Source organism: Narcine bancroftii, chromosome 7 (assembly GCF_036971445.1).
Source record: "Narcine bancroftii isolate sNarBan1 chromosome 7, sNarBan1.hap1, whole genome shotgun sequence".
NCBI classification, from domain to species: domain Eukaryota; kingdom Metazoa; phylum Chordata; class Chondrichthyes; order Torpediniformes; family Narcinidae; genus Narcine; species Narcine bancroftii.
Genome location: NC_091475.1, coordinates 40,008,461 through 40,026,308, shown reverse-complemented (window position 1 = coordinate 40,026,308; position 17,848 = coordinate 40,008,461). Strand labels below are relative to the sequence as shown.

Below are 17,848 nucleotides of genomic sequence, written 5' to 3'. Positions count from 1 at the left end.
ACGGGGTCTGGAATGGGGTTGAAAAGCAGCAGTAGTCGTTTTGATGAAACAAAGTTTATCGGGAAAGAATACTCAGAGCATGGTCTGCAGAAGATGGCAGTCATGGAGTCTGGAGCCTTGGAGTGGGTCCCCAGCAACCAAAGGCCAGGCTGCTGTTGGTCACTGGAACAGTTAACAGCAGTTCCATTGGCTGTGCCAGTGTATCAGTCTCAGTTGAATAATTGTTCATTTTAAGCTTGTATGCAGGATGTGAGCACCATGTGAAACTTTAACATTTCAGCAAATGACAAAATCTCCTGGTTTAAAAAAAACCCAGACAATTCCCATGTCATTATTCCAATTTTTTTTTTCAGATCATAACAATGTAGACAATAATTTCAAGCTTTGATTCTCCTTTGGAGATATCAGGTCAGAACCATATTTAAGGTGCTTGGCTTTGAGCACCAGTATCTGTTCAAGTCTCACCACTGGCAGTGTCTTTAGCTGGGTGTTAAATTTGTCTGACCATGTTCACTATATTCACAGGATTACTCTCTGTGCCATGTGAGAGTGTGGGTAAGAATTTCAAAATCAGGCAGATAAATGAGTGGCTGAGAAACTGGTGAAGGAGGCAGGAGTTCAGATTCTTGGATCATTGGGGCCTCTTTTGTGCAAGGTATGACCTATACAAAAAGGATAGGTTACACCTGAACCCAAGGCGCCCATTATCCTGGAGGGCAGGTTTAATATAGCTATCCAGTGTTTCTCAACCTTTCTCGGTCTAAGGCCCACCTGGCTTCTGGTCTAATGTGCAATGGTCCACCAGTGACAATGACTGAGCAATATTCTCAAGTCAAAGGCAGCTCTTTAAGAAACACATCTTTATCTAATTTAAAGTATTTTATTTAACATTTTTGAAGACCCACATTATTACATGTTATGGCCTGCCAGTGGGCCAGGACCCACTGGTGGGTACAGTTGGTTTAGCCAATTTGGGGGGGGGGGGGGATAGGAACCAGTGTTAGGTCTGATGGGGGAAACAGTAGTAAATCAAAGATCGTGTGCAGCAAGGATAACAGGCAGGTGCTGAAACAAAATTGTAGCTGGATGGTGACAGAGACATGGTGTATTCAAAAACTGGTCTGAAGCACGTAGCATTAGAAACAAGTAGATGATTTTGCAGTACAGCTACAGATTGGAGGATATGAAATTGTAGCCATTACTGAATCGTGGCTAAAGGATGGATGTCATTGGGAGCTGAACATCCAAGGATACATGGTGTATTGGAAGGAATAGGGAGGTGGGCAGAGTGGCTCTGCTGGTAAGTTACATTATTAAATCATTGGAAAGAAGTGATATAGGCTCAGAAAAGGTAGAATCCTTATGGGTTGAGTTAAGGAATTGTAAAGATAAAAGGACCATAATGGCCTCCAACAGCATCAGGGATGTGGACTACAAAATACAACTGGAAATAGAAAAGGCATGCCAGAAGGACAATGTTACAATAATCATAGAGGACTTTAATGTGAAAGTAGGTTGGGAAAGTTGGGTCTTTATGATAGCTCAGGAGAGTTTGTGGAATGCCTACGGGATGGCTCTTTGGAAAAGCTTGCTGATGAGGCCACCAGGGGATCAACTGTTTTGGATTGGGTGCTGTGTAATGAACCAGAGGTGATTAGAGAGCTGAAGGTAAAGGGACCCTTAGGAGACAGTGATCACAATATAATTGAGTTTGCCTTGAAATTTAAAAAGGAGAGGCTAAATTCTGATGTGTCGGTATTTCAGTGGAGTAAACAAAATTACAGTCACTAGAGAAGAACTGACCAAAGTCAATTGGAAAAACATACTAATGGGGCAAACAACAGACCAGCAATGTGTGGAGAAATGAGGAAAGTGCAGGACAGATACATACCAAAAAGAAATAAATTTCTGAATGGAAAAATGAGGCAATTATGGCTGTCGATGGAAGATAAAGCCAAAGTAAAAGAGAGCATAAAGGGAAGCAAAAATTAGTGGGAAGATAGAGGACCAGGAAACTTTGTTTTTTTTAAAACAAAAACAGAGAAGAAAACTAAGGTGATTAGGAAGGAAAAGCTGAATTATGAAAGAAGGTTAGCAAATAATGAGAGGATACAAAGATTTTTTTAAATAAAGTAAAAGACAACAGACATAGGACTGATAGAAAATGACGCTGGAGAAATTATAGTGGGAGATGAGATGGCAGAGGAACTGATTCAAGATCATGAGAAAGAAGGTACTTGGGAAGCTAAATGGTCTAAAGGTAGATGAGTCTCCTGGCCTTGATGGAATGCACCCTCTTATTCTGAAGGAGGTAGCTGTAGAGATTGTGGAGGCATTGGTAATGATCTTCCAGGAATCTGGCATAGTTCATGTGTACAGGAGGATCGCGAATGTCGCTCCGCTGTTTAAGGCAGGGAGGAGCAGAAATAAATTGTGGACCTATTAGCCTGATGTCCATGGATGGGAAGCTGTGGAGTAGATTGTCAAGAATGAAATAATGGAATACCTAGACAAGATAGGCTCGTCAGCATCGTTTCTTTAAAGGAAAAATCATACCTGACAGGCCTGCAATTTTTTTATTTATTTAAAGTGATCACAAGTAGGAAAGACAGAGGAAATGTGTATTTGGACTTTCAAAAGGCCTTCAACAAAATGCCACATGAAGCTGCTTAACAAGATGAGAGCCTATGGAATTACAGTAAGGATACTAGCATGGGCAGAGCATTGGATGATTGGTAGGAAACAGTGAGAATAAAGGGATCCATTCTGGTTGGCTTTCGGTTACTGGTGATGTTGGGGTTGCTTTTTTTTTAAAAACGCATATAATGGTTTGGATCATGGAATAGATGGCTTTGTGGCTAAATTTGCAGATGATACCAAAATATGTAGTTGGGTATGTGGTGCTGAGGATACGGAAAGGGTGCAGAGAGACTTCGATAAATTAGGAGAATTGGCAAAGAGATGGTATTTGAAATACAATGTTGGAAAGTATACAATCATTCACTTTGGTAGAAGAAATAGATGGGCAAACTATTATTTAGAAGGGGAGGTGGAAAGGGACTTGGGCCTCCTCATGCAGGATATGCTAAAGGTTGACCTCCAGGTTGAGTCGGTGGTGTAGAAAATGAATATAATGTTGGCATTCATTTCCAGAGGAATTACTTATAAGAGCAGAGATGTAATGTTGAGACTCTATAGGGCACTGGTGAGAGCTCACTTGGACTACTGTGTATGATTTTGGGCACCTTATTTGAGAAAAGATGTGCTAGTGTTGGAGTGGGCTCAGATTTATTGGAATTATACCAGGAATGAAAGGGTTAGCATATGAGGAATGTTTGTCAGCTCTTGGACTGTACTCCTTGGAGTACAGAAGAATGAGGGGGGACCTCAGAGGCATTTCAAATTCTGAAAGGGTTGGACAGAGTAGATGTAGCAATGATGCTTCCCATGGTCGGGGAGTCTTGGACAAGAGGGCATAACCAAGGTAAAAGGGCATCAATTTAAAACAGGCAAAAAATTAGCTAGAGGGTCGTGAGTCTGTGGAACTTGTTGTCACGAGTGGATGTGGAAGCAAAGTTGATGTGTGTTTTTAAGGCAGAAATTGACAGGTATTTGATTAGTCAGGGCATCGATGAATTTCGTGATCTATTCGTGACAATAAATTCTGATTCATCAAGGGCTACGGGGAGAAGGCTTGGGAATGGGGCTGAGTGGGAGGATGGATCAGCTAATGATAAAATGTCAGAGCAGACTCAATGGCCTGATTTGACCTACTTCTGCTCTTGTATCTTGTGATATTAAAGGTGCCTTATCAATGCAAGTATGAAAGTCAATTATTTGTGAACTCAAAGCCATTGTTCATTGTTATACTCCTAAACTCCATAAGATGCTCACTTGGCTTGCTCAATAAATAAAAAGCGCTCCTCTGCTTTGTGTACAAACGAAGCTCATTATTTAATTTATTTGAGAAAATTGTACTGTGCATCTGATAATTTAACTTTTGAAAACTAAGTGCTCAATGATGTAATGATAACAATGGAATTTTCTCAAAAGCAGTTGAGGCTAAATCATAATCTATATTCAAGAAGGAATAAGACATGGTTTTAAAGGCTTAAGAGATGATGAAGAAAGTTCATTGTCATTACATCAGAATAAATAGGGACGGATGTACCAAATTGATTAATTGCTGCAGCCAGAGAAAAAGAGATATGGGGAAAAAAATGGGACAGGACACTGAATTTGAATGATCAGTTCCGGATTACAAATATCAGAGCAGAGTTGAAATGCTAAATGGCCTATTCCTGCTCCTATTTTCTGTTTTAAATTAACTTGGCACATAAAACAGGTGTGTTCAATTTGCATTTTGAATTATGCAGTGATTTTTAATAATATATTTATCTTCATTATGAAGGTGGGGAAGACATCAGATCCAAATGTAATAAGAGCCCAGAGAATGCTGCAATCTCCATGGGAGAGGATGGCGCAAAATTGGGACCAGACAGGAATAACGAGAGGCCTCTCAGTCTGGAAAATGGAAAGTCAGAGTTTTGTGTCATGTTGTAAACGGTCTGCAGTCAACTGAGGGACCACTTTAACTTTGTTTTCATCATGAAACATAGATAGCATAAAACATTTTCTGAAGCATTGGAACACAAGACTAAGATTCCCTCAGGTAGTTATAAATAATTGGTATGTCTAGATGGTTATATCCTACAAGGTCTTTACTTCCTCAAGTGTTTTATATAAAAGCAAAAATAATAACTATATTACATAGTGTTCAGCAACAATTTCTGGGAAGAGTGGTCACAGTAAATCTCCATCCTTCCAGTACTGATGATTTGCTAACAGGCAGCAGGTTGTAGTATAATTTGGACGTCACAGAATTAACTTGAGATCTTGGGATGAATGACCTTAATGTTGTGAACTGATGGATGACATTGTACCAGGTCCAACAAAGCTTTTGAATCCATCACACCACACTGAAACAACTTCAGCACCCCCTCGTCCATGCCTCTCTTTGCTTGTCTCATTTCTCCACAATAGGCCAATAATCTTTTTGACAAGTTTCCTTTCTAAATAACTGTTCAAACATTTGTTTAAAAATGCTGCAATTGTAGCTGCCTGCACTACTTCCTCTGGTAGCTTCTTCCAGATATTCACTATGCTCTATGTGGAAAAATCTACCCCTCAGATCTCCTTTAAATTTCTCCCCTCACCTTAAATCTAGACTCCCCTGCAAAGGGGAAAGGATTCTATCTATCTAACCACCCCACCTTATAAAGTCAATCCCCTGACTCCTTTATTCCAGTTTGATTAAATACAGCCTATCCAATCTCTCTCGTATCTACAGCTCTTCATTCTGGGCAACATCCTGGTGAATCTTTTCTACACTTTCTCTATTGCTACCTCTTCCTGTAGTCTGGTGACCAGAACTGTACACAATAGTCTAAATCAGGGGTGGGCAAACTTTTAAAAATACTCACATTCCACCTTAAGTATTCACTATGCCATAAGTGCTCTGTGATTAGTAAGGGATTGATTAAGGTGGCATGCAAGTGGAAAGAAAAAGTTTGAAAATCACTGTTATTGGTTGACGTGGTTCCCTGACACCAGCACCTGGGACCCATATAAACGCAACGGCCAGTGCAATAAACCAGTCTCAACTTCAAGGCTTCAGTGTGTGTCGTTCTTCTCCATGCTCATGTAGTGCGAACACTACACAATGACAATTTTTCTCAAGCAAAATATTTCAGTAACAATTGGATAGAGAGCAGTGGTTCTCAATCTTTCCTTCCCACTCACTTACCACTTTAAGCAATCCCTTACCAATCACAGAGCCCTATGGCATAGGGAATACTTAAAGTAGAATGTGAATTTAAAAAAAAAAATGGTTGCCCACCCTGGTCTAAATGCTATTTAACCAATTTTGTACAAATGCAATACTCCATGCCTGTGTGTTAAGATAAGCATACCAAATGCCTTTATCACTGCCTTATCCACTTGCCATTACTCACAGGGAGCTATGGACTTGCAATCTAAGGTCTCTCTGCACAGTAACTCTCCTAAGGTTCCTGCTATTTACTCTAAAATCTCCCAGAATTTGATCTCCCAAAGTGCATTACCTCATTCTTATCAGGATTAAATTCCATTTGCCAGTTGAACTTGCTTCCCTGTTCACCTGATGAGTTGCACTCCTAAACATCTCTTCATCAATATGCTCTTGTATTCAATTCTCTGAAGTTGTTACAGGCAACCCTTCTGTCAGGGTAGAGAGAACAATAAGGATAGATGCATGCTTGACTTTATTTAAAAAAAATTCTAAAGATGGGTGTTTTCAAGGACAATCCCAGCATTTATACCTCTGCCTCAGTTTCTTGTACAATTAAGAAAGGTAATTTGCCACATTATCTTAATGGCCACTATAATGTAGTACTGGAGTCACACATTGATCTGACTGAGTAAGTAATTCCAAATGGATTTTAAGTGCAACCAAACAACCCCTTGGAAACTTGTACTGACACCTGCATTTTTTTTAAACTGAATTTGCATTCCCAAACTGGCCTGCTGGTATTTGAACTATCATTCGATGGAATATTTATGCATTGCTAGTCCATCGATTATAGGAACAAAATTCACCCTCTCTGGTGACACTGACTTCTAAAATCTCAGTTGAGGAGATCAAGGACATTCTTCCTAAACCAGAGTGTGATATCTGAAGGTATTTCCTAAACGCCTTCTGTGTAATGTAAGATTTTCAGCTGGTGCGTGCATCCTGAAGATTTGAATCATTAAACCTGTTATAAGATTACTATTCAGAATGTAATTATGAGATAATTTCTTGCCCATCAATGATCTTGAGTGTTTATAATGTGTTTTTTTTTAAAAAGGTAACATTTATCTAGATTACTGGGTTGGGAGATGGGGTCATTTGGGCAGGATCTAATCAATCATCTGGCATCCCTTGCCTTTTAGTAAATTGTCAATAGTTTCTCATGAACGGGAGTAGGAGTATGGGTTTGATGCAGTTGCTGGAAACATAGGGTTGTAGGCTTGAACCAAGGATTGGACATGCCCATCATAGCCACACAGGAAAGTAGATGAGGTGTGCTACAGTCACTTGTGTATGAAGCTTAGGATCTTGAGAGAATAATTTTAAGATCTTTATGGATTAATTTCTTTTTAGAATTAACTATATTGCAGTCTCAATTCTGAATTCACCCTAACTTTGATACTAATGAATTCAGAAGCAGCTGTGCATTTAATTAAACAGTCAGTGAGAAATGGTTATTTTCTCCTTCTTAGATGGCCTTTTGGTTTGGAGGATTACTTTCTCCAGCTCTGGCTTTGTGGGTTTGAGGTGACTGATGAAGCCAATGAGGGAAGGAATTGAAATTACACATTGCATCATTAGGAATTCAGCTATGGTATGAAACATTGCTTCCACTCAATATGAAACTCAGGATCTCAATACAAAGAGGAAGATGCTGTTAAACAAGAAGTCTGGAAAACAGGAGAAAAACACAAGGTGCTGGAGGAACTCGGTGGGTCAGGCAGAATCTGTGGAAAGTAGAAGACAGAAAAGATGCTGTTCTGGTTTGTGGGTACCACACACTTGTGGCATGTGTACAAGGTTCCATGTTGGAAATCCTATTTCCTGAACAACTGTAGGTACAGGAAGGAAGTCCGCCTCTGAGTTCAGGAGCTTGAACAACAGCTGACGAGCCTTCGAGTTCTCTTATGGACGGCACGTTTCAAGAGGCTGTTACTCTGACTCCAGAATGGTGCTTGAAGCTTGTAGATACAAAGAAATCTCGATGTGCACACTCTTTTGTAATTCGAGACGAGTGAGTCGTTATTTTGAAAAAGAACTGAGAACAAATAAACATAAAACCTCTCTTTCTCTCCCCCAAGTACTAAGTAAATTCAATTCCATAGATTAAAATCTGAACCTGGCACCTGGACAGTTCAAAATGATAAATCTTCCTTAGAGACCTTTTTGTAATGGGCAATCAGTCCCCATTTGTTCCAATGTTGTGCAGTGTCTTCCCTGGAGCCTTGCTCTATTTTGTTTTCCATTTATTAGTACTGTGTTGTTTTGTGCTAATAATCTCCAGTAAGATGGGAGAACATGCATATCTGTAAACACATTTTATGCAGTCAGATTCACAACTGCTTAACAAACAACTCAGTTTGAAACCATAGTTCCTCTTGAACCCCTCAATCCCTGCAGAATGGAAAAAGCTATTGAACCCTGAGAAACACAAGAACTGCAGATGCTGAGATCGAGTGAAAAAAACTGGAGGGACTCAGCAGGATGATTATCCAAGAGTGATAGGAAGCCAAATCACTTGCAGTGATAGGAAACCATGTACTGGGATCCTGATGTGACATTAACTTTAGTTCGATCCAGTGTAGGCCACTCGTGATTTCTGTCCTGCCTGGTCATGATCTTGACTTAATCAACTGAGGAACACTAACTGCATCTCGTCATGTGAGGCTTGGCTGCACTTCTGATCACATCAGTCGTGGCTTGAAGCAGCGATGGAAATTACAACTGAGATCTCTGCTGGCAGAACACCGGTGAGAGCAATCACTCAGATTTTGGAGTGCAGTTTTCAACCTTGCCATTGAAGTGGAGATGAGGAGAGATAAACCTTTCAATTAAATGCCAAAGTAGAGATGTAGATGTTGATGGAAGTACAACACAAGGGGTCTGAATCCAGTACTACAAATATTCAATAACCTCACATGTGTGGTTGAAGTCAGTAGATGAATTACATCTACTCCATTACTATTATTTATTCTTACTGTGGCCTCCTCAAACAATTCAATAAGAATGGCAAACATGCCCTCCCTCTTTAAAATCCATGTTGACTATTGATTATGTACTCATTTCTAAATGTTCTAGTTTCTTCTTTAGCAGGAACTCCAAATATTTTTCCTACCACAATGTTAATTCGACTAGTGTATAATTCCTTGAAAATATTATATCCCCCCCACCCCCCCACTTTAAATATAGGTTTGTTAACTGCCTGCCAACTTATGGTGTGGCACTGCATCATTTTTATTATGTTTGCAGCAAACCCTGCAATTTCTTCCCTTTATTCTTTAAAAATGTATCTAATCTGTTTGGATCATAGGGTATAATTCTCATTAAATTTGATCATTCTATTTAATATTTCCATCTTATGTTTTGAATACTCTTATTTCTTTGCTCACCACAAGATACCTACCTTTTCTATCTCCCTGGTAACTGACAAAGCAAAATAATTCTTTAATATTTTTGCCATCTCCTTGTCAGATTGACAAGTTCATTCCTTAATGAACCTATTCCTATCTCATCTTTTTGATCATCTAATTTCATAATCCCCTTTTGCTTTGTAAATTGCCTTGCCTTTAAATCCCTTTGAATTTTCTCTTGCCATGTCTTTAGCTACAATCTATACACTTAATGTGCACCTCTTTCCTTGTGTCATGTTAGAAAGAGCATCAGATTTGGTAGGTTCATAGAGAGAGGAGTCTGGACATGTATTACAATCACACGAAACTTTCATTAACACACTAGAAACAAGGAAGAGTGTTAAACTGAACTCAAATCACGATTCCACTTGAGTGACAATATAGACATTCACCTCGGACTTTGGTTGGTCTCCAATAATAGTGAACCTATACTCAACCTGCTCTCTCACACTATAAACAAGAACTTTTTTTTCTCACACACACACCAACCCCCTCATGGGTTGCAGCTCTCTGTAAGTGCCAATCTATCACTACTAATAGCTCAGCTTCAGTGTAATGCACACCTTGCAGCAATGTTCACAGTAGCAACCTGGCATGGAGTGATGTTCGAGGCTTGGATCACGAGGCAGAGAGAAAGAATCTGCTGTGTGTTGGTGTTATATACAGTGCTACCTTTGAGCCGATAATGACCCGAGGTGATTTAAATTAGCCAATGTGTGCACTAATGGGTGGCCGGAGTCCAATTGTAATTGACAGGTGATGTGACTTCCAAGTAAGTTTCAGATGGGGAGGACACGTGAATACCCGCAATGCACACATTCCAGAAAGGCAGGGAGGCCACGTTTCCTCCACACACACACACACCTTATTCCCAAGTATTTCCATATTGTCTTGGAGTATTAGTTTTTCATTTACTTTTAGCAGAATATTTTTTTCCAATACTTCTTGCCTCCCAATACCATTGTCAATTATATCTTCCCAAACTCTAATCTCATTCACCATGACACCTTAATTACGTCCTTTTAACCAGTGTTGTTAGCTGAAATAGTTAAAATCCAAAATGGCAGTCAGGCCTTTGAACTAATTAGCTATGAACTGCAATTCTGCAATCTTTCAGTCCACTTTCAATATTCTTCTGCCAACACTGTGTCTAGTACTGTGTCAATCATGATGCGTCTTAAGTACATAAGAAGTAGGTGTAGGAGAGAATTGAGTTTATTCTCAAAAAGCATTGAGAGTTTGGGGGAGGAGCAGATGAGTACCACTTAGTATACAATTCTTTCAAAGATGAACTAAAAACAGGGTAAACAGAAAGAAATGCTGGAGGAACTCAGCTATTTTCTTCAGCATCTATAGGAGACAGATATATTGATGTATCGGGCCTCAGCCCTTCTTCAAGGAAAAATCAGAAATGGCAGAAGCAGGATATATCAGAAAGTCTCAGAATTCAAACAATGGGGGAGGAATCCAGACCAACAAAAGGTGTTAAATGAATAAGGGACATGTTTGTGCAAAAGGAGAAAGGAGAGACGACAGGGGAAGAAGTGGGTGTGGGGGGGAGGTGGTTTAAAGAAAGCCAGAGAAGTCAATATTAACGCCATCTGGTTGGAGGGTGTTCAATCAGAAAATGAGGCGTTATTCCTCCAATTTACAGGTGGTCTTAGTCTGGCAGTTCATGAGACAATGGACAGACATGTCAGCAAAGAAATGGGATGGACAATTGAAATGGTGGCCACTGGGGAAATCCAAGCTATTATGGAGGACAGAGCCCAGATGCTCCACCAAGTGATTTCCCAGTGTGCGTCCAGCTCCTCTGATGTAGAGGAGATCAAAACGAGCACTGGATGCAGTAGATGATCCCTGCAGATTCACAAGTGAAATGTTGCCTCACTTGGAAGGACTGCTTTGGGCCCTGAATGGTGCTGAGCGAGAAGGTGTGGGTGCAAGTGGAGCATCTCCTGTGCTCACAGGGGTAGGTTCCAAGGGGACAATTGTTGGAGAGGGAGGAGTGGAGTGGACAAGGGAATCACAGAGGGAGGAGAGGGGAATATGTATCTAGTGGTGGGATGATGTAGTAGGTGGCAGAAATGGTGGAGGAGGATGTGTTGGATGCCGAAGCTAGTGTGGTGGTAGGTGAGGACAAGGGAAATCTTGTCCTTGTTTATGGGGAATCCTGTCCTTGTTTATGGGGGTGGAGATGTCAAGGCAGATGTGTGGGTAATGGAGGATATGCCAGTGACTGCCGAGTTGATGGTGGGAGAGGGAAAGCCACGCTGTTTGAAGAAAGAGGACACCTCTGATGATCTACCATGCAAATCCTCATCCTGGGTGAAAATGCGACAGAAATGGAGGAATTGAGAGAATGGAATAGAATCCTTACAGGGGACAGGGTGGGAACAGGTGTAGTCAAGGTAGATGTCGAGAGTTTGTCTCCTGAGATGGAGACGGAGAGATCAAAAAAAGAAAGAGTATTGTTGGGGATGGACCAAGTGAATTTGAGGATGGGTGGAAGTTGGGAGCAAAGTGGATGAAGTCATCAAGATCATCATGGGTACATGAGGCAGCTCCAAAGTAGTCATCGATGTAGTGGATGAAGAGTTGAGGGGGCTTGCCTGTGTAAGCTTGTAGCATGAATTGCTCCACGTAGTCAACATAAAGGCGTAGTTGGGACCAATGCAGGTACCCAAGTCTATCCCTTTAACCTGGAAAAAGTGGGATGAGCCAAAGGAGAAATTATTCAGGGTGAGGGCAAGTTCAGTCAACCAGAAGAGGAGGATGGTGGAGAGGGATTGGTTGGTTCTATTGTCCAGAAAGAAACGAAGGGCTTTGAGGCCTTCAGTATGGGGAATGGAGGTGTAAAGGGATTGAATATCCATGGTAGAAGTGAACAGGAAATGCAAGTAGTACTCTGCATGTCAGGCAGCATGGGTGGAAGAGCAGTTACCCCTCCAGATTGAAGACCCTTTGTCAGATGAATTCCTTAATTTTATTTTATTTTTTCAGTGGCAACAGAGATACAAAGGGGTGAGAATGCAATTTGTACAATCAAAGATTTTCTTTCATGTATAACCCAAGTGACTGATAATGATCAAATATACCAACAGTGAACATTCATTTTTATTTAACTAATCAGCTAAATGATTTTGCCATGAAACTTTTATCGTTATCTTAATATTTCTGAGAACAACTCATCTCTAAAACAATGTTTAAAATTGTAAAATGTCCTATGGTGCCCCACATGAATGGAAAGGCTGTCACACAGTTATTATGAGACACTACTAAAAGTGATTAGAGGTTATTTTTCAGGAGGATCTTGGAAAAGGACAGAGTTGCAGTGGTTTAGAAAAGGTTTAGAAGCTGAATGCATGCCTGAATAACTGTGGGCAATATTTTATGCACAAAATGGTTTGATCCATTACTAAAGTTTGGGTTAGTGCTTAGCTTGTTTGCAGTCTCAGAGAAAATACTTCCATTTAGGTTTTCAGTAATATTCGATTAGGACTCGAGTTTGTGGGTAGCAGAACAATTCTCTCTCCTGTCTTGATTCTCATTAACTGAGTTTCCTCATTTGCTGGTAGGCGTGATGTTTATTGGACTCATGCTATTTATTTTTGACTCAGTTTTAATTGCCATTATCCATCCCAACAGATTGAATAGCTTATGCTGGTTCCCAAATATGGTTGTTTATGATTGGGGGGGGAAAAGAAAGCACAAACATGCAGAGAACAAGAATCCAGGAAGTTTTTTCAGTGCAAAGGTGGGAATTGGCATAATGTTATTCCTAATAATACATTGCTTAAGACCTGTGTTAGGAATTATGATTAGGGATAAAAGGTTTAGCAGTTCAAACTGACTGGGATTAGGGTTCAAATCTGATTTAGCACAAAGATAGAATTAGCAGGATTGGGAGTTGCAGTTAAAGATTAGTGGCCAGATACTGAAGCAGATGATGAAATTGAACTAGTGGCTTGAGATTAGGACTAATTTTGAGAACAGGGCTGACCTCGTGGGTAGGAAAATTATGTTGTGTTCATTTCCGAGGATTATGTCAGAGAATAGGTGAGGGTTATCACAATATATAGAGTGAAGGATGGTGCTACTGCAATGTTCAGGGATCGTATCAGAGTTAAACTTGGGGTTATGTTAGGGGTTCAGTTTGTGGACTGCAGGCCAATTGCCTCTCATTTAGATTTGTGCTACTCAAGTTTCTTTATTTCACTGGAAGCTACCTCTTTTATTGTTGATACATTTCTTTGTTAAGGATGGCCTTCAACAGATTTTAAAAAGATGCTTGTATTTGGACAATAAATCCAAAAATGTACCAGCATAAATAGTCAGAAAGGAATTCTATAATTGGTCAACTGCAAGTAGCAAAAATAAAGGATTACAAAAAATGTATTCCCCTTTCCATAACCAACTTCACCCCACCCCAATATCTCCACATTTATTATAGCCCCACAGTTTTTCCCTGTAGATCTGGACGGCAAGAAAAAATAGGGCGAATGCTTGCACTCTGCATCCAAGGAGGGAGCTTCTGTAAAGAAAAGTCATCAACCAGAAACATTAACTGTTTCCCTCGCTACAAATTTTGTCTGACTTGCTCTGTTTCTTGCATTTCATGGCTTCACATCACTTTTGGAGCCAAGTTTAGAAACAAATTAATAGTTTTAAAAAAAATATTCACATTCTATGTTAAATATAATTCTTATGGTAGAGCCTTACAAAATTCAAAAAAATAAACAATTCATCCATGAAGAAGGAAAATTTGAGGTCAAGAAGCAGTTTTTCCACTTTACTCAACTGCATCCAGAGGATGGGAGTGGTTAGAATAAGGGTGGCAGTGAGACCAAGAGTTCCAGGAAATAAGGGTGAAACAATGATTACTTCAGAAACTACTGATCAAAAGTTGATTCAAGCAAATACTATATTGATAACATAACAAAGGCTGACTGCAATATGTTGGAGGTAGGGCAATGTCCGACTTCACAGAAACACTCTGCTACATCTTAAAAAGACAAAATGTTTAATAATATTCAAATACTGATAACATGATCCTGAACCTACAACCTGCTGGTCTTGGAATATAATGAAATTTATAAGCTAATTAGTTTAAAAAAAATTACAGTAGTAGTGAAACAGCAAAATATACAACTCAACATCTGACAAAAGTATTTTTATTTTATAAAATAAAATCCATCAAAAAATTAATGATTTTTGGTAGTTCCTTTGTTCTTTGATGTAAAAAAAGCAGATATATTTTTCATTCCACTTTTGTCAACCTTTGACAAGGACTTCTGTGCAGCTGTCATCTTGGTGGGCTAAAGAGAGAAAACAAGAGTCAGCTTTGTTGAGGAAAGTTTTGCTTTTATGGTTTAAAGCTCTTTTGTGCTTAATTTACATAAATGAGTTTTTATATATATCTATATATATATCTATATAAATATATAAATATCTATATATAAAAATATATATAAATACATATATATAAATATGTATATAAATATATATATAAATATATATATATAAATATATATATATAAATATATATATAAATACACACACACACACACACATACATATACAAACATACATATAAAAATACACATATACAGCAAGTGTTCTGAATAATGGAATACAAGTTACTGAATTTACATTACAAAGCTGATATTTCTTCAGTTTACATTTGATTGTATTTTCATTTTATATTCAAGTAATTACACAATATTTCTCAATAACCAGCAATAAAGGATTCCATATTCAACTAACTCTGTTTGCAAAAGGCAAATTTTTCCAGCCAATCCTGGCTTCATGATTCTTTGCTACTGCTTTACAGGTACAGTACCCCGTATCCAAGATGCTCGGGACCAGAATTTTTTTTTTCTGGTTTGCAAAACAAAACTGAAAAAACCCCAAAACAGCACAGTAGCATCAGCAGTTAAACAACAATGGCATCACGCCACAAGTGGAAAATTCACCTGAAATAATGTTTAATATGTACCCCAAAAAAATCTGATTACAAAATAACATTAAATGAAACACCAAACACTAGTAATTCTCCTGGATGCCTTTTTCAAATGTTTTCTCCAGTGTCATCTGCCTCTAACAATGATCTCACTGATTTTATAAACTGGCATGATTTCTTGTTCTGTTATGAATGCACATTGCTCTAGTGCTTTAATAGTCCATCAGACATTTTCACCGTGTAGGCACTAAAAAAAGTTCAGTTTTTGTATCTTTTCTGTTTTCTGAACTTCAGATACAGGGTCCTTGACCTGTATCAACCAATGGGGCCAAAACAAAGCCAAAAAAAAACACACCACTTGGATTCTTCCTATCTTATATTTTCTAACTCTGACTGGTAGATCTTCCAATCTTTTACATCAATAAACAAGATATTTTTAAAATGAATCTGGCTTTTTTTCTTCAATCTGGAAAAATTGATGGCTTACCCAAAACACCATCATTGGACTGACAAAAATTTACAGACAAATTAGTATTCTTGGTCAAGAATACTGATCGGACCATTCAACTCAACCACATTACATCATCGATAAGCAAAATATCCAATCTTTTGCCTGGCTTAGTTTAATATCTGATATTTTGGCAGTTGGTTACTTCAAGACTTGAATGTTTAAATTCATTGCGTTTGTGTGGACGAAGCAACAAGATTTGTGCTTAAAGTACACATTTTGCAATCCAACAGCCAGTTGGCTGAAAATGCAGTTGAATTTCTGAATGATTAAAATTGTAAAAGGCAGAACTAAGCAAGACCAATTGCACAAAACTGGTCTGGGTGGGATGCTAACAAGCTGGTCAAGTGAAAAATGGGAGGAAATTATAGAGGACTTGGCCATAATCTTCCAAACTGCTAGATTCATCAGTTGAAAAATGCAGTTGCAAGGCTTTTCAAATAAAAGCTCAATAGCCAGAATGAGGGAAGGAGAGAACAAAATGGACAGGAAGACTATGTCCACCCAACCACAGAATGTTATGAAATTACAGAAAGTTTTTTGATATTACATGAAATATGTGATTGATACAGAGATCCAAAATGCATCTTATAAAGCGCCTTATAATAGGCTTGCTATTAAGACAGAAGCCTTTGGGATAAACATAATTGGTCTAATCAGGTGATTATTCAAACCATTTCCAGTTGACATGGAGTGCCCCTTCTTTCTTATTGATATGCTTAAATACACAGGAAAACAATTTACGCCTACCAATGTCTATGATTTTGGCTTCGTGCTGTGTTAGCTTTTAGAAATGGAAGTTTACAAAACTGCTGTACAAATTCTTCAGGATGTTCCTGAAGCTTTGAGATCATATATTGAGACTGATCACCTGCGTCATGTATTCTTAACTCATAAGCACTCAAGCCAATTGAGATCAGCCTGGAGATTTGGCAAGGTATCTGGGATTTTTCTATCTGCGCAGCTCAGTACTGAACATTAAGTTCTCACAGACTATGCAAAATTCTTCAAATACACAGAATGTGGGTCTGCTATAGATTCTATTAAGTAGGCTTCTGGATAATAACACTGGTGGGAGAATGAAGTGACAAAGCTTACCTTTTTCCCTTTCGAATCAGAGTTAAACTTGGTGTAATCCTCTTCAGCCTCCACTGGTTTGTCAGACAATTTTCTTTTCTGTAATGGCAGTTTGTGGAATCAAGTTGTTCGGCGTTGACAGGTTGGATGATTTATTGCAAGAATTGAAAACAAAAACTCAACAAATGCATGGTGCATTGTTCTCAATCAACTGTTAATTTGAGAAATTTGAACATGCAACCAATGTCATGCACAACTTCATGCAAAGGTTTCACTGAGCATTCTTGTAACAGGTCCGACAATAAATCATAATGTTGTGGAAGCTACTTTGCCTTCCAAACAACTCAGTGTTACAAAAGAACAAAGAGTCAAGCAAGCCACAACTTGTTTTTTACACTTGGAGAAATTCTTCATAATAAGGATTTCATCCTATGTTCAACAAGCATTAATGCAACATTTGGACCAAAATCTAAATGAAAGCAAAAAACTGCAGATGTGGAAAATCTGAATCACAAAGATGGAATACTTAAAGTTCAGGAAGATGAGCAGCATTGCTAAAGGACTGATGGATCATCATCAATCTGGAACATTAAAAGGTGCTGCCTGACCTTTTGAGTGGTAAGTGTTTTCCAGTTATTTCTGTTCTGGAACTCCTCTTATTGCATGCAATTAGAAGCTATTATTAGTTCTGGTTAAGTTTCCAGTAATGTTTGGGGAGAAAGGTAGATATGCATGTCAAAAAAAACAACAATATTTTATGTACCTGAAGTGATTTGTAATACAGTTTTCACAAGCAAAACAGCTCAGTTCTACCAAATGCAAGATAGTTTTATCACAGAGATAACTGAAGGCTTACTGGTTCAGAAGTCACAACGGAACATTATGTGCTCACATCACAGATGGAACATCCAAAATATTAGTCAACACCTGAAACATACCACAAGTAGTAACAAAGTCCTTGCAGATGGATTCAGCCAGCAGAACTACCTATATAGGCCTGCTGGCTGAATCCATGCAACTTTGCTGTCATTGACACTTCTTAAGGCACATCACTCATAAAT

General features: G+C 38.8%; 1 protein-coding gene across 2 annotated transcripts in view; it reads right to left on the bottom strand.

The window, feature by feature from the left end:
- Positions 1-6,153: 6,153 nt before the first annotated feature.
- The window catches only part of rnaseh2b (ribonuclease H2, subunit B), a 47,403-nt gene continuing 35,708 nt past the window's right edge, over positions 6,154-17,848 (bottom strand). The window contains exons 10-11 of one of the 2 annotated variants that reach the window (XM_069889727.1): positions 16,809-16,886; positions 14,247-14,558 (exon numbers count right to left, since the gene is read on the bottom strand). In XM_069889727.1, the coding sequence (XP_069745828.1) occupies positions 14,445-14,558; positions 16,809-16,886 (192 nt within the window). In that variant the 3' untranslated portion in view covers positions 14,247-14,444. Of the gene's footprint in view, positions 6,259-14,246; positions 14,559-16,808; positions 16,887-17,848 lie in introns of those variants that run through there. The other variant, XM_069889728.1, reaches the window with a different exon arrangement.